The following is a 24,116-nucleotide window of genomic DNA, read 5'->3' as shown; positions in this document are numbered from 1 at the left end:
CAAAGTGAATTTGAAATGTTCTTTCAGCAAATGAAATTGCTCAACAGCAGCCCTCCTACTCCAGGTTGCTGGTGGCTAATGAGAGGAGGGCTTGGAGCTGCTCCAGGGCATTGTCACTGGGAGCAAAAGAAGTGGGGAACTCAGCCACTCCTGCCCTACCTGCTGTTCTGGCACCTGGATGGGAGGAACGCTGGGAATTCATTCATTCATTCATTCAGCTTGTGCATCACTGCCAGCTCCCTAGTGATAAGTGCAGAGTCAGTGGTGACAATTACATTTAAAGATCTCATGATCACCACACTAATTCATTTTCCTCCTCCTTTCTTTCCCTTGGCACCCTTGCTATAAGAGATGGTAACTGCTATATCAGCACTCACACGTGCATTTATTGCTGCAAAGGGACACCCACTGCTCTCTGCACGTTTGGCTCCTCTATCTAACACATCTTCTCCCCAGGTTTCCAGAAGGAAGCAGACTCCCTCTTGTCAGTGACCAAACTCAGCATTGTCAGCGACTCTCAGAACATGAGCAAAGCCCGGGACATCCTGCTAAAGCTCTCTGAAGAGACAAACATCTTCCCAACCAGCTGGGAGCTGTCTGAGCGTTACCTCTTTGTGGTGGTGAGTAGCTCCTAGTGTGCATCCCTCCTTCTTGCTCTGGCTCTCCAAGTGAGCTCAAACTCCGGGAGCAGGAAGGTGACCTGCACCAGAGGATGCTCAAAGATGTGGTGGCAGTGATTGTACAATCCCATTGCTTTGGCAGGACCGGCTGATCGCTCTGGATGCTGCGGATGAGTTCTTCAAGCTGGCCAGTGTAGTCTACCCAAAAAGAGCCAGCATGGAAAGAGTGGATGAGAAGCACACCCCTGCCATGACGCCCTGAGGAGCATGGGGACAGTGGGCTTACCTTCCCTTGGGACCAGGCTCCTGTGCCAAGGGGCTGCAGCATGAGTAGTGCTGTTCCCTGTTTCCCTGCCCAGGAGTGGGCTGGCGATGCCCCGCAAGGAAGGCATGGGAATTCAGTCCATCACAGTGTAGGGTATGCTGTGTAGGGTATGCAAATAGGCACAGGGAGCCCTGCACCACTAGCTGCAAACGATGTCCCTAATGGCAGCACTGCGAGGACGTCCACCTTGTCACCTCCCATGGGACCTTCGCCTTCCTCAGCCAGGAAGGAAAAATACCTCGCTCACCTGCAACCTCATGACATTTCTCTGTGCAACAGTCCCGTTCTTTGTCCGCAGGGAGTTGGCCCAGCAGCTCAGGACAGGACTGACATCAGCATCCTGGCTCTGTTGGGTGCTGGGTCCCCAGTGATGGGCATCTAGAGGAACTCATGTCAAGGGATGCTCAGCCCAGCACTGTGAACAAAGGTGCATTTTAGCAAGGCTCCATGGTTGGACCTGCTGAGAAATATTCTACCTGTAATGCCCTCGGATTGATCACACCAACATCTTCCTCCATTTCCAAACGTCCAAGTCTTAACTGCAATAATAAAAAGCACCACAAAGTTGGTGGTCCGTGTATATATGGTCAGTGCTGCTAATGAAGATTTTTAATGAACACCCTTTGTATCTTTCTTTTTTGTGTGTGTGTATGTGTCTGATAGCGAGCAATAATTTTAAAACACTGGATTTGCTCATTTGACAACAAGTGGAAGTTCATCACTGGTTAACACATTTGCTGCTAATGGATCAGTTGAAAATGCTGGTTACAAAGGACCTCCCAAAAGAGCAAAATAGAGCTTTTATTTGTTTATATCTACAGAGTTTGATACATACATATATATTTATGAAATGTTTCTGTTTGTCTGTCTTCCTGGGAAATATTTTTTGTCAGCTCTGGACATCAATGAAACCTGAATTTAATAAACAAAACCTAGCACAAAACTAAGGCTTCTTACACTCTGTGACCCCACTGGCGCAACTACATTTATCTCAGCTGCTGATAGCAAAAGGCTGAGCTATTTCCAGATCATGGACTTCTGCAACCTGTTCTCCATACCCTTACACAGCTTGCTGGTTGACTTGCATGTGAAAGGTCATTTTCCAGCCTAAGATCAAAGCCTTCATACAAGGTGATGGGGACTGAATTGAATTTCAACGGGATTTGGAGTTTGGTACACATTTTCCATTGACTTTTTTTTTTTTTTAGCTGCAGTTCAGCTGCACTTTGGAAAGGCTGCCATGCTTTTAGAGAAAATAAATAAACCTTAGTGTGAGGCAACTCATGTGCTCGAGGGTTTGGTTTGAACAAGCTGTTGCAGAACAGGGAGATCCGGCAGTCCCAGGGACACAGTGCCAAAGCACACATGGCCCCACAAAAGCCAGCCCTTGGGATATCATCACCTTACACTTCACTTTATGCAAAGCTGCCTGATGGGTTCCTAAATCACTTCTGTGGGGCAGGGAGGAGTGACCAGGCCGAAGGCTCGTGGTTCTAATAATGTATTGATCGCAACATAGGCCTGCCTGAAGTGTTTAAGGGCATATTTAGGCTTTAATTTAGGTCTTAACAGAGGCTTTGTGGTGGACAAGCTGCTTCACAAAGTGGTCCAGGACACGTTGTTAAGCAGCAAATCCCTCTCCATCGAGAAAGATGGAGCAAAGCCACCAGGTCCTCCTGCCCATGCCCATTGACACCAGTGAGCACCCAGATGGGAGTGCAGCTGTAAGGCTGCTCGGTGAGCACCAGAGGCCACTGTTCCCTTAGTCATGCTGTGAGGAATTATCTTCAGAAGGCAGTGAAACATTGCCAGCCTTTTCATGCGTGCACATCCTCTCCGGTCTCCCAGCTCTCTGAGAACCAACCAGTTCATATGATAACAAGAAACAAACAGCCAACGGGGACAAATCAGGGCGGCTTCTTGGAAGTGATAGCAAATAATCAAGCATAAGCTCTGAATCCTTCCTTTGCTTATTTCAGACACTGCCTGCATCTATCAGGCCATCAAACAAGCCCGGGCAAATGCTTGTGGCTAATTGTTGGCCAATGTTGGCTTCACAGTGGCTGAGCAAAGTATTTTAGCTCTGTGGCTCACAATGCTAAAATAGCAGCACCGTAGGGTTCCCATCCTCTACACCAAAGCTAGGAATTGCATATAGCACAGTCACCAGCCCTAAGAGAGAGCAGCTATAAACAAACTCAATGGATGGACCATTGTGACTGTGCACGATGTTTCTTCTTTGCACTCTGAACTTTCCTGGGACACGCATCATGAGTTCGGCAGGCTGAGAAGAAAGCTGGAAATTGGGCTGTGAGCTGCAATTCAGGCAGAAGGTGGCAGTGCAGGTGTTTGGTAAAGGCTGAGCAGCAGCGGGCAAAGGAGATGGGAGTGGTGTAAATCACGCCGTGAGCTCTGATAAGTAATGGGAATGGACATGGGAGAGAAAACCGTCATCTACTAAATTCCAGCTGTAGGAAAAATCGCCATTTCAAACCACTCCGTTTCAATCATTTCTAACGTTAGAAATACCAGCACTTACAAATCTTTCCTGGAGGGAAAACCTGCATTTTTCTAATCTAATGAGGATCAGTAACGTTGATTGACTTGCCACAAAACAGCTCTCCAGTAGTATTCCTTTGAAGACAAGCAACCACTTTTGCATGGGGAGTCCTTGTTATGCAAGTTAATGCTTACTGAAAGCATTTCCTTGTCCTACAGACTGCAAATGTCATGGTTGTATTGGTAGTGCCTTTGCACAGGGAATCCATGGAAAAACCCAACCCCTGGGCTCTGCTTAATGCCCCAGGCAAAGCCTTGCATGGCCAACAGCTTTCTGGTTTTATTAACAGTTGACTCAAGAAAAGTACTACCTCTCCCTATAAGCTTTATCCTCATCCTTTAAGGAGAAAAGTCATCTTCTCAAAGTGGTGATACATTCAGGTGACTATTTTATCTTATTTGGATGAGTGGAGGGAGACATCACGGAGGCTGACACGGTAGGATCCCAGCTGCCATAAAATAAACAGATAAAGGCAGCCATATCAAAGCAAGGCAAAAAACAGAGGCAAAAAGGCACAGCCCAAGGAAAGGCATTTTGGCAGGTGGAGAAGGCTGTGTGCAATGGTACAGCACTGGTGCCAAAATATGCCGTGGTGGTGCTGCAGAGCTTGTTAGCTGGGCATTGCCTGCAGGATGAGATGTGTTTGTGTATGCCTGAATTATCAACATTAAAAGAAAAGCTGCTTGATGCGAGTTCTCACCAGCAGATCAGAAAGAAGAAACATTTGGGAAAGGATATGCTACCAAAGGATCATCCCTTTGAGAGTGGCAGCTTTATATCTGTTGAGTTTGGGTTTCTTCCTGTTGGCTTAGCAGGGCTTGAGTCAGACTGCAGAGACATAAACACAGGGCAAGCCCAGACGCTTCCCAAGTCAAAAACAAACCTTCTGCCAATTGCCCATCCATGGCTCTTCTGCATCAAAGTCTCAGAAATAACAGCCACAGCTCCTGAAGAGATTTCCTTGAGTGGAGAGAAGATCTCTGTGTGCCTGCGGGAAGAAAACAAAGCCCAAAGTATTCCTCATCCCGTAGGGATCACAGGTTGGAGGGACCTGAGGAGGTTATGTTGGCCAACGTCCTTCTGTAAAGCAGTATCTGCCCTTTTGAGAATGCTGTGAACAATTTGTATGGGAATGTGAATGAAAGGGATGGAAGGAAACAGCATTATTTGGTGATGGGGAGACGGCCAGGGGTTTGGAAACTCGGTTTCCATTCCCAGAGTTGCCCATCTCCATCTGCCCATCCAGGTTTGGGATGGGGAGGTGGGACCTCCAGGGGCTGATGGCAAAGAGATCTTGATATTCCTGCATCTGTCTTCAAGCAAAACTTTGTATATCAAAACCGTCCACAAGCCTATTATCCAAAACACTCTGCTATAATAATTTCAAGATGTTTTCCTTCAATTTTGACTATTTTTGTAATGCTCTCCAGCTTTTTGGTACAAGCCGGATAAAGCATTGTTTCTACTCAGAAACTAAAACTTCAGATTTAGATCACAGCAGTGCCAAAACATTTTCTTTTTAATCTGGGGGCAATGCCTGTTCCTGCAGATAGTTTCAGTTCTGATAAATCACTTTACCAGACAGAATCGGTAAGTTTAGCTTTGTTTAGGGCTTTAACCCTTTGTTGTGAGCCCTACCGACAAAGCGTGCTGCGTGGCAGCTAGTCATGTTCTGATTATTTATCCATTGAAAACATTCAAAACAGAAGAGAAGGGCACCTTTTAACCCATGAGGCTGTGTTTAAGGGAGATCCCACAGCTCTCAGCCCTGCACAAGATGTGTGCAGGCAAGCTGGTTTGCCTGGGTATATCCGTCCTAGTCAAAGGCAGCCTCGTGCTTCTATCATCTTTTGTGAACTGGTGGATCTGCTCAACAGGTAACACAGCCACCAGTCCTGAGCTAATCAGACTCAATTTGTTGGCGTTATTTGGCTTTTACTTGCCCAATTGCATAGAAAATATTTTCACTTTTCCTTTTTACCTCCTTGGAAATGACCAAGTTTGGGTAATCACACAGTTGGTATCAGAGCAGTGCACTGGCTTATGCCCCAGTTCTGCTTTCCAGAAGGGATGGAGCTTCCCAAGGGATGTACAAACACACTGGGAGCAATGAGCATTGCAGGAAGCCCAACAAATACAGAGTTCTGCCCCTTGCTCAGTTGGCTGAAGTTGCATGGGATCAGCTCACCACCATTTCCATGCTGGGTGGCTTCCTGACAAACATGCCAGATGCACAGAGTGCAGCCTGGTCCCACCAGGGTATCACTGATGAAACAAGCACGCCTACATACCTGTGACATTGCAAACCAGGAGAAAGCAAGAACTCATGCCCCCTCTGCTCCAGCCACTGGATCTCCCGTGAGCATCATCCAGCCTGGACACACATTAAAGATCAAATATGGTCACAAATGCAGCACCCTCCCACTATTTGCCACTCCTCATGCAGCAGTGACACCACAAAACCCAATATAAAAGGCTGCAGGGCAATAGGACCAGCAGCACACGTCCAGCCCCTTGCTTGTAAGACAGCACAAATCCTGCAGACAAACAGACAGACAGACAGACAGCCAACCAGCAGGATTTTGCCGCTCAGGGTAGTTTCTACTTCTATACCCACAAATACCACTTTGTAACATTAATTTCTCTTTAAATCCTTCACTATTTTTTCCCTTGCTAAGCTGCAGCTAGGAAAACCAGCCCCACAGGATCATCTCCTGCAGACACAGCGACACAGAATCATAGAATGGCTTGGGTTGGAAGGATCATCAAGTTCTAACCATCCAATCGTCCAAGTCCTCTCCATCCCCACCACATATCCTCCACCTTCACCATCCCCACTGCCTCCACCACTGCATCCCTCCAATGCCCCTCCATCATCCCATCCGTCACCCCATCCATGACATATCACACCCAGTTGCCTTACAACCTTCCCTAGGAAGGGGATTTTACACACAGGCAACAGCGAGCTGTGGGTAAAGCAGAGGTCAGCACAGCTGGCTGTGACTGAGCTGTAAACACACCTGGCTGCAGCAGTTTATCTCTTCCTTTCAGCATGCCCAGTGCTGTTTTGCACTCAGATTCCTTTCTGAGCCATAAAGGATGATGGTTCAGCACCTGGGATGCAGCCCCTGGGCAGACCCAGCATCCTCAGCTCCGTGCAGCAGCAGGGTGCAGGAATGCCCAACCCCTCATGCAGTGGACTTTCCAGGATCGCATCCCATTGGACTCCTTTCCTCTTTGGTGAGATCAAGAAGGAGTTTTAGACAACACTGTTGGATGGAGGAGCTGAAGGAAACTGAGAACTACACCTCCACGTAGGTCTCTGGGAAGGAGAAAGCACACAGCTGCTACCCTTACAGGCACACTCCTCTCCCGAGATTATTTTATTCTCCTTGAAAGACCCTATAAAAGATTGAATTCAGGCGATCTCTCCCTATTTGTATTCCTCACGCGTGTTTCTTTGAAACATGTTTTAATTCTCTCCATTCCCCAACCTCATTTCAGTTGGTGGTGCTGGAAGGTATTTAAAGTTACAGCCATATTCCCATGGGTTTCCATGAAAGAAATTAGGGAAGAACTGAAAAAAAAAAAAAAAGAAAAGAAAAAAAACAACCAACACAGAAAGAAAGCCCTTGCCTGTCTGATGCACAGCAATGCTTATGTTTCAATTACAGAGAGCGAGGGGCCAGACTCAACAGAGAGTCTGAGACAGGGGAAAGGAAGAATTATGTTGGAAAACCAGACTGCAGCCATAAAGAGGCGGCTGCCTGCGAGGGGTAATCCCGTTAGCAAGGCAGCCAGGTGGCTAGCAGGCTTCCTATCCCCATTGTGAGCGTGCTGCTCTCCAGGACAGGGATGCCCCACCAGCCTGTGGGTGAGGGCATTAAATAAAACACACACCAAGAGATAACTACGCAGCCCTGCCTCTTTATCACAGTCAGGTGAATTAGGGCTTTGCTGCTCCCCAATACCAGGGCTCCCTCTGCAAACACAAAGATGGTGTGGGATTTTATGAATGGGGCTGGGCAGTGCTCTGAGCAGTGATGTGACACGGTTCAGCTGCCTCCCTAGGGAGGCAGGGGACGAGATAAACAGCTGCCTGGCTCCTCGAGGCCGCTTCTCCCATTACTCAGTGTTTTCCTGACCGTGTCTCATAAATCCCTTTGCTGTTTGGCTCCTGTATGCTGGTGGAGGGTGAAGGCAGTGTACCCTGTTCCCGGGCTAACAAGGGACTGTTTGAAAGCAGCTTTGAGCAGGATGACGTCAAGCAAGAAACCTCCAAGAGGATGTTGCAAGCTGGGCTTTGAAGGCAGGGTTTGTTTGGGAACATCAGGCTTCAGCTGGATCCGCTGATATTGGGCATGCCAATGAGACATCCCAATTACCAGGCAGAACTGAGTAAGAGGCTTTCAGACTGCGGGTACCTTGAGATGAGCAGCACATAAACATCCTGCCCGCCTCAGCAGGGAGAAACCACCACCCCACATGCTCTGTCTGAACCGAGGGCACAGGCACCCAGAGCTCCTCCCTGCGGGGCAGCAGAGGCTCAAAATAGATGGGATGGGGGGAAGAAAGACAGCCATTGCACGCACCTCATCCTCAGGCACTGCTGAGGTTTCTGGGGTTTGGGACTGAGCATAACATATCATCGAGAATGGAGCGGGATTAATATTTGAAAAGTGAAAAGAGGCAACGTTGCATTCATTTTTAGAAGGGTAGATAGGGAACTACTGATCTGTCAGCCTCACCTCAGTGCCAAGGAAGATCGTGGAGCAGATCCTCCTAAAGCAGTGGAAGAGAAGGAGATGATATGGTATAACCAGCATGGCTTCACCAAGGACAAGCTCTGCCTGACCACCCTAGTGGCCTCTGTGATGTGTTATGTAACTGCATCAATGGACAAAGGAAGACCACTGATTCATTTATCTGGATTCCCATAACATCCTTCTCCCCAAATTGGAAAGATATGGATTTGATGGGTGGATTGTTCAATGGATGAGGAACTGGTTGTGAGATTGTACTCAGAGAGTGGTGTCCAGATGGAGATCAGAGTGGTCTCCCTCCAGATGAGGAGCCCTCAGTACAATGTTTTATTTCCACGATCTCTCAATTCCTAGCCATTACATAAAGCAAAAGAACAGACACAGTTGGACAACTTTTGTTTGGTGAAAGCCTGGATTTAAATTCCTGACTCTTTTTCAACCATTCATGATAGGGTTTATTTTCTAGCCTGCACCTTGAGAAGTCAGCAAGCAGAGCTGGAAGGTATCTATGCCAACCTGCATGCCATGAGTCGAGACCAGGACCTCCAATTGCTAAATTTCCTTTACGCATCAGTGAATCACCAACCTGTAAAAGGGAGAACGAAGAGCTCCTTCACCTCACTCACTGAGCGGTTTCATTTCATGCCACAGCTACCCATCTGCAGCTATATTCCTGTAATTGACCCTTTGGGAGCTTGCTGACCTTATGAAGGATGATTTGGTTTTGCTTAAGGAAACAAACCTGGCTGGTTGCTAGATGCTTTGATCCTGAACAGTGTTTGGGGCTGGGTGAAGCTATGAAATGATGTGCTGGTGAGTCACGACACCGCTTTGTCAAGCTGCATACCTGATTTTCTTGCTCCTTGTCAAATATTTGCTGTCTGTCTGAGTATAGAAAGGATATTTCACAGCAGAAACAAACGCCTGCCTTTACAGCAGTGCATCCCTCCACTGCAGGCTCCTGTCTCTCACACATACGCAGTTTTGCAGAGGAGACATGCATAAAGCCAACGTGAAATCAAAGTTGCACACAAAGCAAAAGAGACGACCAACAAACGCCAGCAGCTTCCAGGAAACAACAAGCTTTCAGAGTCCAAATCACCCTTGGTGAGAGCAAGCCCAGCTCCATTAAATTCAACAGCCGCTGTTACACTTTACTGAAATAGGTCTTTTAGGGTTTATTTGAGGTTAACTGCCCAAATCCCTGGCTTACAGACCTCTTTATGTCCAAGATAACAAATGGGAAGGTAAATAAGAACTAAGAGAGAAGCCATGCTTGCAGCTGGTTCCCTGCCCTCTGGCTCACTGCGTGCTGACAGTGCAGCTATGCAAAGCATTCAGCTCAGCACGCCGTGTGGTCATCCTACTTTGATTCCAGCCATTCCCAATGCTCTCCTCTATTTGCTCTTCGGGGAATTCACGTAGCTATCAGGTAAAGATGTCCAGCATAAAGAAAATACAGCCTATCTGCACTTTGCCTGACCTAAATGACATCTGGGCTTTGTCCACACCAGGAGGATGCTGTGGCAAGAAGAGCCCAGTGCTGGGACAAGGAAAATGGTTCTGGTGGAATACAAAACCCCAAGTGCTCTAACTTATGTCCCTAGAGCTCCTATAAAGTTTCAGTCCCTTGTGTTGCTGGTCTTGCTGAAGCCAGGCTCTTAGCAGGAGTCCATCATCTGAAAGATCAAACAAAAAATATGTAGATTTTAATGCAGACACAAAGCTTGGTGGACTAGTGGGATTGGGAGGAGGAAGGAAGAAAGAAAATGCCACTGAAGACCAGGACGAAACAATGCCAGTTTTTTTTGGCCGTGCCCCTGGGATCAGAAATAAAACAGATCTGGATTTCAAAAGATGATCCACATTGAGTGCAATTAAGCAGAAATTGTGTTAATAATAAAAGGATAGAATCACAGAATGATGAAGGTTGGAAAAGACCTCTAAAATCATCCAGTCCAGCCATCTACCTTCCACCAGTATTACCCACTAAACCATGTTCCTCAGGACCACATCTACACGTTTCTCTGAGGCTTCCAGGGATGGTGACTCCGCTATCTCCCTGGGCAGCCCATTCCAGCACCTAACCACTCTTCTGGAGAATAAATTTTTCCAAATATTTAACCTGAACCTCCTGTGGTGCAACTTAAAGCCATTACCTCCAGTCCTATCACTATTACCTGTGAAAAGAGGCCAACCCCCACCTCGCCACAACCTCCTTTCAGGGAGAGCAACAAGGGCTCCCATAACAACAAGGGCAACCACAGACCCTCCATTTTGCCAGGCAGATTCACAAACACAGACTGCCATTCAACAATCACAAAGCTGGGAAGGCTGTTGCTGGAACGTAGTGACTGGTCCTGGGTACAGAGCTCTCAGAGATGTGAATTAACTGGAGAAAGTCCAAAAGGGAACATTAAGAAAGCCTAGAAGACATAATTTATGAGGAAAGAGCAAAAGAATGAAGGTTGTTTAGTCTAGAAGATGGATGGTTCTGACCTTCAGCTTACACACAGGACAAAAAAGAATGGATTAATCCTTTCTCAGCCGTCACGGTAGACAGTCAGAGTTGCAATGGGCTTAAAATGCATCAGAGATTATTTTGGTTACACATTAAGCAACGCTTTCCTATCACTGCTCTCCAAGTCTGCCTACGGATTCTTCATCTCTGGATCTTTATGTATTTTTTTATTTTAAGACGTGACACAAAAAATAAATTTATGTTGATTTGCATCTTGTTGGGGGTCAACGGTCTCATTTTTATAATTTTTTTGATAGAACTAGTGCAGCTCTCATTCACTAACCTATCCTGCTCTGTACAACCCTCATGCTCCCAGTAATTAAAGGAAACCACTTATTTCCCAGCTCTGTTTCATCACGCACAGCATCCTTTGCTGTCACAGGCCATGGGTTGAGGCACGCTCCAGCAGCTATTTAATTTGGGATAAAAGGAGCTCGGTGAGAATGCCCCATCTCCACCTATCTCACAGCTCAGGGAATGAAGCTAATTAGCAGTTGTAATTCAACTCAGCATTGGCACGTGCTTGCAGCAAATTGTTCCAGCTGCCATCATGTGCCTTAGGTTTACCAGCAGGTTAAATCAACCACCAGTGCCTGATTGATGTCTTCGGTATCTATCATTGCATCTACAAACAGGTTGTAATGCTCTGGAATGCAACACTACCATTACCTAGAAACCAGAAGAGCCTGCTGCTCCTTTTTCCTCCTCTCCCAGCAGGCAGGGCTCAGTGTCGTGGTTTAAGATTGTTTTTCCTTTTTTTGCAAAGAAGCTTTTCCCCTTCATTTTCCACCCCTCCCATTTTTGACACTGGTCACAACAGTTCAGGAATACAAATCTTGCCCTGGACCTGAGAAAGTTGAGACCATAAAAATAGCATAAAAATGCAGCATGCTGGGAGGAGAAAGCTTTCACAGGGTGAGCTCGTGGGATGCTGTGTAAGTGCATAACTGAGGATTTGAATGACCATTCTTCCCCAGCATCCCCTGGAGAGTCTGCTTGGAGCCCTGCAGCACGTTAACAGCTAAAACCCATTATCCTCACAGCATCTTAAGGCCAGTTTAGGGACACCTCACTCTCTCCGAGACTGAAACAGTGGAAATATTCAAAAATGGACCAACTCAAAGCATCAGCTCTACAAATTACCTTCTGGTTTCTTCAATGCAGATAATTTTGGTTTTTGGAGCCCCAGACACGTAGAAGAGGGAGCAGCCAGCAATCCAAGGTGGTGGGATGGGATATTATGGGATGCAATATTTTTCACACAGAGGGTGGTGAGGCACTGGACCAGGTTGCCCAAGGAGGTTGTGGATGCCCCATCCCTGCAGGCATTCAAGGTCAGGCTGAATGTGGCTCTGGGCAGCCTGGTCTGGTGGTTGGTGACCCTGCACACAGCAGGGGGTCGGAACTAGATGAGCATTGTGGTCTTTTTCAACCCAGGCCATTCCATCATTCTATGATACCTCAGGACAGATGGTGTGATAGGGATGGAGGAGGTCCCTGGGGATGCTCGGGTTGAGGGAAGGCTGCCTGGGAGCTAGTGGGAAGAGAAGGAGGCCACGGAGGGGAAGGCCGAACAATAGTTATTTATTTTGATTTTAAAAACCCAAAATTTCTAGTTTGTTTATTCTGCGTTTTAGAGAGAGAATGCAGATTCCCAGAAAAAGTGTCTGGGAAAAAGAGGCTCCCATGTCCTTCAGCCCATCAAAGAACAGGACCACAGTGTTTATTTGAATAAAACAAAAAAGAACACATCCCCACAACAGCCTCTGCACAAGCACAGCCACATGCGGGCACTGCTGCATCTCTAGACATCACTGTCACTTCTGTCACTCACACGACATGGTTCAGTTTTCAGGATGGCTCACCCTCACCCCAAGGCTGATAGTTAGCCTAACAATAGGTCTGTGCACCTGAAGGATGCACAACAGGACCTGCTGTTTTACTGAACACCATCTGCCAACTGCACAGCACGACCAGTACTCACAGAGCAAGCTTGGAGAAGCAAGACAAGTGTCTTAACTATTGGCAACATTTGGGTTCCTTTCATCTCAGCCTGTCAGAGGGTAGGGGAATATTTTCAGGCTTTGAATTTACAAGTGCGATAGCAAACGTTTTATTAGATTTTCTTCACCTCCTCAGTTTTAACTCAAGCACAATATAACACAAGAACTGCAAGAACTGGAGATGCTGCCAAAGGGAAGATTTTGCATTCTGCTCTTGTAATTGCAAAGGGATGTGCACTCAAAGAAGCAAAGCACCTTTCAGGCTGAATCCCTGATATTCTTTTGTAAGAAAACTTGCTTCTGCTTGTAACAGAGTGAATGAAGCCACTCTGCAGGAGTGGGCCAACAGCAGACTTCAGTAAAGCAGAGAAAGTCCCAAAAAGCACTGCCATGACAAAAAGGGCCTGATTCTCAGAATGGCAGAGAAGGGAAAAAAGAGGAAAGTGTATTAAAGAAAAAAAGAAAAAAAAAAAGTAACTCAAATACTGCAATAAAGAGTCATGAAATGCACTGCACATGTTTGTACTTACTGCAAATAATTTGAAACGTAAGGCAGACACCAGGCTGGATGAACACTGAAGGGCTGCACAGCACAGTACCTCCTGCCATCAGACCTATCCAGGAGTTCAGGTATAGCAGAATTCATTTTTTTTGTGTGTGTTTCTCCTGGTTAGGTTTTAATCAGAGTAACAGCCTAACTCCTTGTGTCCTGCAGTGAGCACTGTGAAATACTGCACAGCAGCCTAATGCCTGGACTAAGATAAAAACTAAAGGACAAATAGCCTTATTTTGCTCAAACCTTAGGCTGAGAAGTCCAATCTGGCTCTGCTTCAACAAGAAGGCAGCTCACATCCAGCAGAAGATCTCCCTTGAAAACAAGCTCATTTCAAATACTGAAGAAGGAAACCAGCCTGTGACTACTTGTGTGCAGATATCTGGTACGTCAAGCTCATTGGGACAAAAAGTCCCAGTCACCGTTTGTGAGAGAATTTGGTGATAGTGTGCTTTTCACTGGAGGCTGAAGGAAGGCAGGTAATCACACAAAGAAGTGAGGAGTTGGTTTTATTCTTAGGTTTATATTCGCATGTGTTTCATGAGCTGAATCTCTGCTGGTATGTTGTTGGAAGAGCAAGGAACAACTCAGTTCTGCCTGGAAATACCTGGATTCAAAGCCATGAGCAATCTGGCCTTTAAGATCTGTAATAAAACAACTATGCGTTTCATACCAGTAACTTCTGGAGAAAATAAATGGACAACAAATTCATCTCAGTGTTATTAATGTCTAAACATATTTAGCCTTACACATGGGGACTGCTGAAAGAATTTCCTGTATGCAAAATTCTGTAAAGTAAAAGAGGAATACACTTGAGTGTATCTGGCAGCCATCTCAGAATCGACAAGAGAGCAAACCAACCTAACTATGCAGACACAGCCTTTGGGAGCCATTGGTTCCCAGTCTGGACTGGCAGATGCTGGTGGGCAATGCATGGACGTTCCACCATTCTGCATTCTTCCCTTCCATAACCTACATGGGCCACTTGTGAGGAAAGATGCTCGGAAAGATGAAGCTCTGCTTTGAGCCAATTGAGATGTCCGTACAATTAGTAAACTTAAATGGTTAGGCTGGGCTAAACCTCACTTGTTCTGCAGTTTTGTGCACCTTTCAAAATGCCTCTCCTACTCCAAGCTGTCCTTGAGACTAACCATGAGCATTTCCCAGCCCTTGGGAGTGCAGCAGGAAGCAAAAGTTAACCCTATGAACTTCCCTATCTTCCACCCTTCTCCTGCCAACAAACCTACACTCTTGTGACTACCTACATCAGAAGACCACTGTGGAATTAGAATCTCTGGGCTTCTCCTTTGGGAAAAGCAAGGGATTGTTTTCTTTATTGATGCTGAACCTCTTTTGTGTAACACAGATTTCACATCCTGTTGACTAGACCCTTCTTACATCAGTTCAAGCCAAAGAAACATTGCTGATCACGACTGAATGATGACGGCATGAATTCAAGCCTGCACACAAGTTTTCCTCCCTCTCAAAGTTTCCATTCAGTCTGATTGATCAAATATTTGCTTTTCCTCAGAGCAGATAACACGTGTGAACTTACAAACTTCCACCATGTAGTACCCATGAACTCTTATCCCCTTCTTCTATTTATCTTGAAGGTACAAAGGGCGATTGATTTCTCCCATTACAACCAGACCCAGGCTCTCAGTTTTCCTCTCCACTGCAATCCTTGTTTTTCAGTCTTTGTTTTGGACTCGCTTGATTCAGAGAACAAAGGAGAACACAAGTGAGACGAGGGTCAGTCAGGAACAAAAACGAGCATTAAACACAGCCAGCCAAGCATCTGTGTAAAATGAAATGATCCATCCCCACCACTGGTCTCTCTCTATGGCAAAGGATCAACGTAAACTATAGCCCTTCAAGGCAATCCTGCCACCGTCTGGCACTCCACATGGAGGCAGGCACTTGTAAGAGGCGATTCCACCTCCTAGCCTCCCTGAGAAACTATGAACTCAGCTTCCAATGGGAAAGCCTTCAATCAATCAGGGCATGAATGCCATCTTGTCAGGTGCTTCGAAATCCCTGAGATACCATATAAAGTCTCTCAGAATTAAATTCTGGAGCCTGACTTACGAGGTCAAGCCTCCAAAGCCTCTGTCTTCAGCAGCACGATGCAAGTATGCAAGCTCCAAAGCACAGCTGGAGATGCTGGCAATGATGAGAAAAGCACAGCTTGGCACAGGGACAAAGCTATCCCTGCTTCTTGCTCTCCCTAACAGTTTTCAGATGCAGGCCCACCAGGCCAGGGAGGCCACTGGAGGAGTGATAGCAGGAGGATCTGCACCCTTAGGATGACCTCAAGACATGGAATTGCTTCAGGAAACAGTGCTATGAGAAAGATCAGCTAAAAAAAAAAAAAAAAGGAAAAAATGCATCACTTGGCTTAATTTTAGCTTTGAAAGTAGGGGAAAAGTCTTAAGTTTCTCACTCCTGCAATTTGTTTTTTTTTTTTTTTTTTTTAGTCTTTGCCACAGAAGGAGGATCAGCACTCCTTGCTGAGCTACCTAGCAGGACAGCTGGACACCTCTGTTGTTCAGTTTGAAGGCAGGTTAATGGCAACCTCTTCTCCCCTTTAAATTTTTCAATATTGCTCTTGGGCATGGACACTGTGAATGGAAAGGGGACACCAAATCTCCTTTCCATGGCCCCCCCTTTCCTCCTTACCTCTCTGCATGTTCCACGTGCTTTGGAGAAGATTCTCTGAACACAGAAGCCCACATCACATCTCTTTTTCTTTTTCTTTTCTTTTTTTTGCTGAGGATGAGGATATCCAACTGATGTGTCTAGGTGGCTTACTGGGGAGATGCTTTTAGCTTCTGAGCAACCACTGATGAGTCCTGTACCCATAGCACAAACGCTGGAGAAGGCAGAGATCACAGAATCATAAAATCACCAAGATTGGAAAAGACCTACAAGATCACCCAGTCCAACCTTCCACCTGTCACCAATAGTTCTCACTAAACCACGTCCCTCAACACAATGCCTAAAATGATGCTCTTCAGCCAGTTTTCCCACTGCATCTCTTCCCAGTGTTAACAACAGCACAACCTAATCATCTTTGGAATAACGTTAAGAGTTCATACTGCTGAAAGCCAGTTTCAACCTTGATGACCTTGATGAAGGAATTTGACCCAAAAGCTCACTAAGGGGGAGATATATGATTTCCTACTCAGCTGACTAATTTTTTCCTTGTATTCTCATTTAATCTGAAATAACGTCATCTGCAGAGCATAGATAGAGAAGAAAAATATAAAGCAAGAGTTCAACAGAACAGGAGAATCGGCCAAGAGCAACAATAACGTTTCTCATTTTGCACATCTTGCCCAAATGTATGAAAAGCATGGCTCATATTGTTTCCCTCCCACCAACATCCTTAGTTTCAAAAAGAACACGTAGAAGCTTGGCTCGAGGTAGGCTTTCCATAGAAAGCTCCCAGTATTCTCAAGATTGAAACCCATCAATGTGAGTTTTTGTGACTCAAAACACACACTGCCAGCTACCCTTATCCCAAGGGGTCCGTGGGTGCGCTGGTGAGGTGTGGGTTGTTACACCAGTTCTTCCAGAAGAATAGATGTTCTTCCAGCTTGCCCCCTTCAGGCATGCCCTTGAACATCTCACAGGCCTAAATGAGATCATCAGATGCAGAGAACATGATTCAGAGCCTGTCCTCTGGCCTTTTTTCTTTTTTTTTTCTTTTTTTTTCTTTTTTTTTCTTTTTTTTTTGATATGCTTTTCCCCCTCCATACTATTGGAAAGGATGCTATAACATGGTGATTCTCTATGAACTAGAGGTGCTTCTCAACGTTTTCTTATTGATATTCAGGACATTCACTTGCTTTAAAGAAACTGAAAGAAAAAGATGGGGGCAGTGAGATATTCTAGAAGCAGGCACAGCTCTACTGAAATTGCTGTAGATAAATCAAGATGCAGAAAGCAAGAGTCAGGAGAAATGATGTTAATTTCCATTTCCATCAGCTCCTCAAAGTTTAAGGATTGCTTATCTTAGTTTCAAGGATCCTAATGCATTATGGAATCCCACTCATTTTATCACCACGCAATAACAGATCCAGAATTTAGATTGTTTGTTTGTACATGAGCTCAATTGCAAAAACAGATGAAGTGGGAACTGCCCATATCTCTTGCATATGGAAATTTGTGTACAGAAACAAGAACACCCAGGCAGCTATTTGTCAAGAGATGAGTTCCTTGCTGTTTCTTGGTTGCACTCACAACGGAAACCCTGTTCTGCAATACTTTAAGCCTGACCTCCTGTGATTTACATGGTACCTTCATTTGCATTTCCAGTCTCACTGAAGCCTGATAAGTCAATATTAAATGGATATTAACAAGTTTATTGATTCACATTATAATCTTTGATGACACTCTCATCAGGACTGATTGGTTCCACTGTGTCAGGACTGGAATAAGGTCCTTTTAGGGACCTGCCACTGCACGCAGCAGCTGATGGCCATTGCAGACACTCACACTGTCATTCCCAGTAGCATCTACTGGCACAGACCCTAACAGCCTCTGAAGCAGTACATAGCTTTTATTACTCTTCATATTTTGTAGGAGAAGGATAATTGAGCAGGTTAACCCAGGAAGTCTGACACGAAGAAGAATTCAACATGATATCCCCACTTTCTGCTGCTCCTAAACCAATGGTTATGCCTAGAAATGCTGCAGGGGGGCCAGGTTCCTAGAAAGGAGTTTACAGTCAAATAAATTATTAACAAGGGTTTCATAAGCTGTTTCTTCATCTGATTTTACACATTCCAGTAGCACATGAGGAAATGCAAAGCCTTACCTATCAGCTTCTGCAGGCTGAATTGCAAAGCCTTTTGTCTCCAGAGCCTCTGCATCTACAGGGAAGGCAGCAATGAGCACAGCCAGCATCTCCAGAGCAGCTGTAGCCTGGGCTTAGCGTGCACGCTTGGACAAGGGTCACTTAAAAGTGGGCTCTCTAAGAGGATGTTATTAGGAACAGCTGTGGGATCAGCCCAGTGGTTGCTCACGTGCCTCCAGCTGTGCTGGGCTAAGAGCAGAGCTCTCTGCAGCTCCAGGGAAGCACGGCGTTGCTCACGAAGGTGGGCCGAGGCCATAAAGTTTGGCAGCTGGACACGGTGGGATCATCCCATCCCTCTCCAACCACACACTGAGCCAGCTCAGCAGAATGTCCTCACCCACAGCCAGGCCCTTGCCCACGGCCACGTTTTTCCCCAAGAGGAAGAGGAAAATCATAACAGCATTCCTACTTGTCGACAGTCCTTCATGCTCAGCCTTCCCTAGAGAGCAGTGAAATGCTGCTTCAGGAAGCAAACTGCATTTTTTCCAGAGTGATGAATGGGAGAGGTTCTTCCCAGGCAAACACTGGACCGACCCCCAGCCCCGTAATCACGCACAGCCTGGGAGGACTGCAGCTGGCTGGTTTAGTGCTGCCCACCTGGGACAGCAGCAAGAAGTGCTGAATGCTACCTGGGATGCTCCAAGAGACTCCTCACGTTCTGTACGTGCTACTGGGAGGTCGGGTTAGATGTGAGAATAACATCCTAAACTGGGCAATAGACTCCAGTGACATGCAGGGACCACCTCAGTGCTTGGCCAAGACTCCCATTGCTGTGTTAATACTCACACCCGGTCCATGGCCCGAGGCTGGTTTCTGCAGAGCAAAAAAAGGAGTGATGGAGAAGAGGAAAAGGCAGCACAGAAAGGTCACTGCTATCTGCTGTTCAGCTCCCAGGACTTCTGCGTTCAAGGGCTCACAACCAGAGGTCGACTTTGCACTGACTGCTGGCAACACGCACACCTCTTGTGGAGGACAGCTGGGTCACAGCCTCGATTAGAGAGGCTCAGGCCCTCTGCCAAGAGACCTGTGAGACAGCAGCAGGAACAAACCCAAACACACAGCTCTTTGACTCCTTCAGATACTCTTCCATCCCACACACGGAGGAGAGTTAGCAGCCTTTGGACCTCGGGGGCTGTGAAATTCTGCAATGCTTTCAGTGCTGTGAGCCTTCTGGCTAGCTTTATCCCACGCTCAGGTAGTGAAGCCGGCGTTAATAATCCACACGGTGGGTTTAAAGCCAGGAGGAGGATGCAGAAATATCAGCAGTGCTCGCTAAGCCCATGGGAGCTCTGAGTCAAAGGAGCCAGGAGCAGCTCAGCAGAGCAGAGGCGTCTTTTTGTTGTGCAAACCGTGACAGTTGCCAGCTTTCTCTTACCTGCTAAACCCATCTCAAGCATGTGGAAAAAGCATTTGGGAATGAGATCATGACATCAGCTGATGCTGTGCAATCCTCTTGCCTAAAGGGCAAGCTGAAGTCAGCTCTCTCTGGAGGCAGCAAGGAGGATGGGCTGATAGGCACTGATCAGCAAGGCTTGTATTGATAGCACTGGCCAAGTCCCAAGCCCCATGGCTGGGTGTCCAGTACAAGCTACACTTCTCTCCTGGAGCTCCTTGCAGTCCCATGGAGGATCATACAAATCATCCTCAGTGACAACTAATCATGCCTTGCTTCTTTCTGCACATCAGATTGGCATTTGAAAAAAACAAAAACAAAAACAAACCAAAAAATCCAAACCAAAAAAAGATCCATGGGTGTCTGTGCAAGCAAAGAGCTCGGTTCAGCCATGTGTTGGTGTGGGACACTCACCACATTTATCAAGGCATCAAGAGAAAGCATCAAAAGAACTGTGGATGTAAAGGGCCAAAGGAAATGTGGAAGGAGTAGAAGGGAAGAGGGATTTTAGTCTTCACAGTGGATGCATTTGTCTGACATGCAGCACACTTGAGTGTAACAACACTGTTTGGTAACAAGCTCAGCTCATCAGCCAGCACTAGAATCAGACTGTACTTGTTCATGCAGAGAGGGGGGAAAAATAATAATCCCACAAATCCCACATCATTAAGCACAACAAAAGGAAGAAGAACAGTCTGATAAGGGGCTGTGAGGGTCTGGGACAGACTAAAGGAGCCAAGTAGGTGGTTTGAAGCAAGGCTCTAAAGGGTTGCAGATGGGAGCCAGGTTCCCCTTCCTCACTGCCCACTCTCTCTTTCACTGCCCTACATGGCTGTGTATGGACCAGGGGTGTGCTCAGGACCCAAAGGTGGGTGCATAGCTCAAGGCACAAAACATGGCATCTGATACACCAGAAGCACCTCCAGTCAAAGAACAGGGTCTATTCAATTTGGGAACAGATGTGGCATGTTGTAGCAATCTGAAATACTCACAGACTTTTCAGATTAAACCACCCACGGCTCCATCAGTGAGATCTTCTCAGTAATCAAGTGGACAGGCCATTTATTTCACCATCAGCTACAACAAAGCGACTGTCTTAAGGTTTAGGGCATAAACTCAGCCTATCCTGAGATCACAGCATGGCTTATGGTGAATAGGGCAGGCAGGGATCCAGCCTTCAAGAAAAACAAGGCACCCTTTTGTGAAGCCAGCCCTTGGGGCTTCTCTTTGTCATACAAGAGTAATTATTTTGCATTTCTCACCCCTGTAGAAACTTGATGGTTGCGTTCCATTGCATCTGTTTGTACATCCCGTTATCAAGAGACTAGTAACACAAATGCATGACTAGAAAGAACGTGGTAGGTAAAACAGAGATGGCACGGCCATTCTAGCTATGCACAAGCAGTAATTAATTCATGTCAGAAGCAATTAATGACTCACTTCAAGGACGAGGCAAAAATGGTCTGTTTATATCTTTAAATGATGTTACTGCTGCTTAGAAAACAAAAACAAAACATCAATTGAAGATCAAACAGCTCCTGGACTCGTTTCCAGGAAATCCTGTGCTTCTCTCTCCAAGGTGCAGTGATTCATAGTCCTTCATTCTTGCTAAACAGACTGAAGTTGGGTGCTTTCATTTGCTCCACATAGACAAGTTTTCACTTTTTTGTCCAAATTTGCAGGTGCCCAGAGCCAAAATAAGCTGCAGAGTGTCAGACAATAATAAAAAATTGAGATTTATTATGAGTTTTGTATTATTTTAGCACTTTGGAGGCCTGGTGGGGAGCCAAGACGCCCTTCTCTTCCCTTTTGCCAAGCATTGTATGAAGCAGAGCAAAACAAAATGGTGCCTGTCCTCAACACTTGCATCCGAGCACGAGGGGACAGATCCTTGGGGGGGGTACACAGAAATAGGAACTGCCCCGGGGGCTGTGATAGCAGCACATCAAGCAGTCCCATGTGCCTCAGTGCACCTAAGTTTGGGAGCAAGTGACAGTGATCATGCAGCCCTGTTGCTCTTCCTTCTCAAGGAAAGATCAGGCTCTAAAGGCATGATTTTATATAGCAATCTGAAGCTGTCAGCGTAAATACTGGATGCTATGAGTTACGAGCAGGAACAATGTATCATAAAAAAGTCTGAAGAATGCATGGTAAAATTAGAAAGGGAAGTGTTATTGTGGCTTCTTTAGTTTTTTAAGCAAAGCCCAGCGCTAATAATGTTACTTATTTAAGGGTCCCCCAAGCCACTACTCCATCCCAATGCTTCCCAGCAGAAATGTTTGAGGCCGCTGAGTCACACTGGGAATTCCTGCCTGCCGAGGGGCTTGCTATTTTGGAAACAGCAGTCAGAACCTGGAATAGACAATGGAGCCCAGATTGAAAAGAGATGATGGATAGGAGGAAACGCTACTTGGTTCTGACATTCTTGCCTATCCCGAGCAAATGACGTTTCAAGGATGCAACACCAAAACAAACCAACAAGCTTTCAAAGTGGAAAACTCTCAGAGGTCTTGATTTGTCAACCATTAGAACAGGTTAGCCTTTGCCTTACAAACACATCCCAAGTAAAAACATGAGTCATACAATGGTTTGGGTTGGAAGGGACCTCAAGGATCATGAAGCTCCAACCCCGTGCTGCATGCAGGGCTGCCAACCTCTATATTTAATACGAAAGCAGGCTGCCCAGGGCCCCATTCAACCTGGCCTTGCACACCTCCAGGGATGGGACATAATGAACTCAACAGGAAAAAGAAAATAATAGTATTGTTTAGGAAATGTAGAACCACATGTTTTAAGTTGTATTGTTAAGTTTTGAAATTAAAGTCTGCAACATCCACAGTTTTCAACCTAACTCTTTTTGCAGTTGCCTTTCAGGAGTAATTTGGGAAATAGCAGCCAGGTCTGCTTTGCATATGGACAGATGTGTGCAAGACAACCGTGCATGGTCAGCTATTGATATTTTAACATTTTTTCCAGCCTCGCTGGCATGCTTTTCTGCAATCTTCCATCTGTTCCCAATAGTATCAGTGGAGACAACAAGATGTATTCTTTGGGATGCAGGTTGAGTGGACTAGGAAGGAGGGAGGAGGGAACTGGAAAAATGCTGTCAGAGGCAAAAATGGCAGGGGCAGAGGGTGGGAAGGAAAGGGACTGCCAAGAGGGCTGCACTTTCCAGAGAGCAGAGCGTGAGTCAGCAGAGTGATTTTTATATATATACATATATATATTACAGAGTACAGCAATGCCCTGAAGACTACAACAGAAGAAACCTCTTTACTCCAACCTTGTGTGTGTTTTATCAATCAGGCAGCAAGGTCTCATTACTTCCTGACATAGGAACTCCCTGCAAAATGCAGCTGTGATGCTTTTTTTTCCTATTCCTAAATATACTTCATGTTATTTATTTATTTATTTATTTTTAAAGAGAGCTCAGGCAACCTACATGCTCTTGAAGGGCTTGCGACTCCAAGCAACTTTTTCCATCTCCTTAATCTGATTCATCACCTCAGTATCTGTGAGCTTGTTTCTCTCTCCTACCAGACTTACAGCTTCATATGATCTAGGAGTTCTCAAGGGCTCCTTTTATTTGCTCTTAAATCCTGCTGAAAACTTCTTCTTCCAGAAGATTCCCCTCTCCTAGTGGCTGGTTATAATACCCCCCTCTCCCCCCCTTTTTTTGCCAGGGTCTTTTCCCACCTTATTGGCACTGATACACCTTTGCATGAAGAACATAGGAAAGCTGAGTCACACAAAGTCACACACCGAGCTCCTCTCACTCTACAAACCCAAAGTGACACAAACTGAGAAGAAAAAAAATACAAAAGCAGTCAAATACATCTGTACACCCCAGGATTCCACAGCTGAAACCTTCGCGCGGTCAGACCAGAGATACCCAGATGCTCCAAGACCCTTCAGTATCTCCCTCTGTGCTCTCATACAACCCACCAGAAGTAGATATATATAAATATATTGTGCATTACTATGCAATACCATCACACGACCCCCTGAGCATCCTCCTTACACCACCCAGCTGCCTGATGAAGGTATTTGCCACTCTGTTACCAACAGCTCCCCATCAGACCAAAGAGCAGCAGGCAACCCCCTGCAAGAAGGGCAGCACAAAAGCAGGAACGATGCCTGCACAGCAGCTACTGAGCCCCAGCACAAAGGAAACGATTGTAAAATGATAAATGTCTGTTACAAACTGCAGTTCCTACAGTACCTCTGTAATGATTAATGGCCATATTGCTGGGGACAGTGATTTCCTCATTCTGCTCCTGGGAACAGGCAGCATCCGAGTCTAGAGACCTGCTCTCCTCCCCAAACTGCGCTGTTTAATTGGTGGTGGAGAAGGACTGTGGGGCAGAGCAAGACTTAAACAGCTGCATCAATTGCAATTTAGCCATCAAGACAGGTGTTGTCAGCCCAAACTGCCTCAGGGGCACTGCTTTGGAGCCATCTGCGTCTCCAGGAATGCCACAGCCCCCACTTGCTGTTGGGGTGGCCCAGGGCAATTT

General features: G+C 46.1%; 1 protein-coding gene and 1 long non-coding RNA gene across 7 annotated transcripts in view; one reads left to right on the top strand and one right to left on the bottom strand.

Annotated features, from left to right (window-relative positions):
• Positions 1-1,888, top strand: part of MREG (melanoregulin) — an 8,319-nt gene extending 6,431 nt beyond the window's left edge. The window contains exons 4-5 of the mRNA XM_003207384.5: positions 457-620; positions 763-1,888. Coding sequence (XP_003207432.2) covers positions 457-620; positions 763-882 — 284 coding nt within the window. The 3' untranslated portion in view covers positions 883-1,888. The remainder of the gene's footprint in view (positions 1-456; positions 621-762) is intronic.
• LOC104911615 (uncharacterized) overlaps positions 1-24,116 on the bottom strand; it is a 24,823-nt gene extending 707 nt beyond the window's left edge. Inside the window, exons 1-4 of one of the 6 annotated variants that reach the window (XR_004160250.2) lie at positions 23,822-24,098; positions 16,025-16,217; positions 5,797-5,879; positions 609-4,493 (exon numbers count right to left, since the gene is read on the bottom strand). This is a non-coding gene — a long non-coding RNA (uncharacterized LOC104911615). Of the gene's footprint in view, positions 1-608; positions 16,218-18,167; positions 18,713-23,821 lie in introns of those variants that run through there. The other 5 variants (XR_014884325.1, XR_014884324.1, XR_014884326.1 and 2 more) reach the window with 5 other exon arrangements.

This window comes from Meleagris gallopavo, chromosome 7, assembly GCF_905368555.1.
Source record: "Meleagris gallopavo chromosome 7, MGAL_WU_HG_1.1, whole genome shotgun sequence".
Classification (NCBI taxonomy): Eukaryota; Metazoa; Chordata; class Aves; order Galliformes; family Phasianidae; genus Meleagris; species Meleagris gallopavo.
The sequence above is the reverse complement of the archived record's forward strand: the minus strand, read 5'-3'. Positions and strand labels throughout refer to the sequence as shown.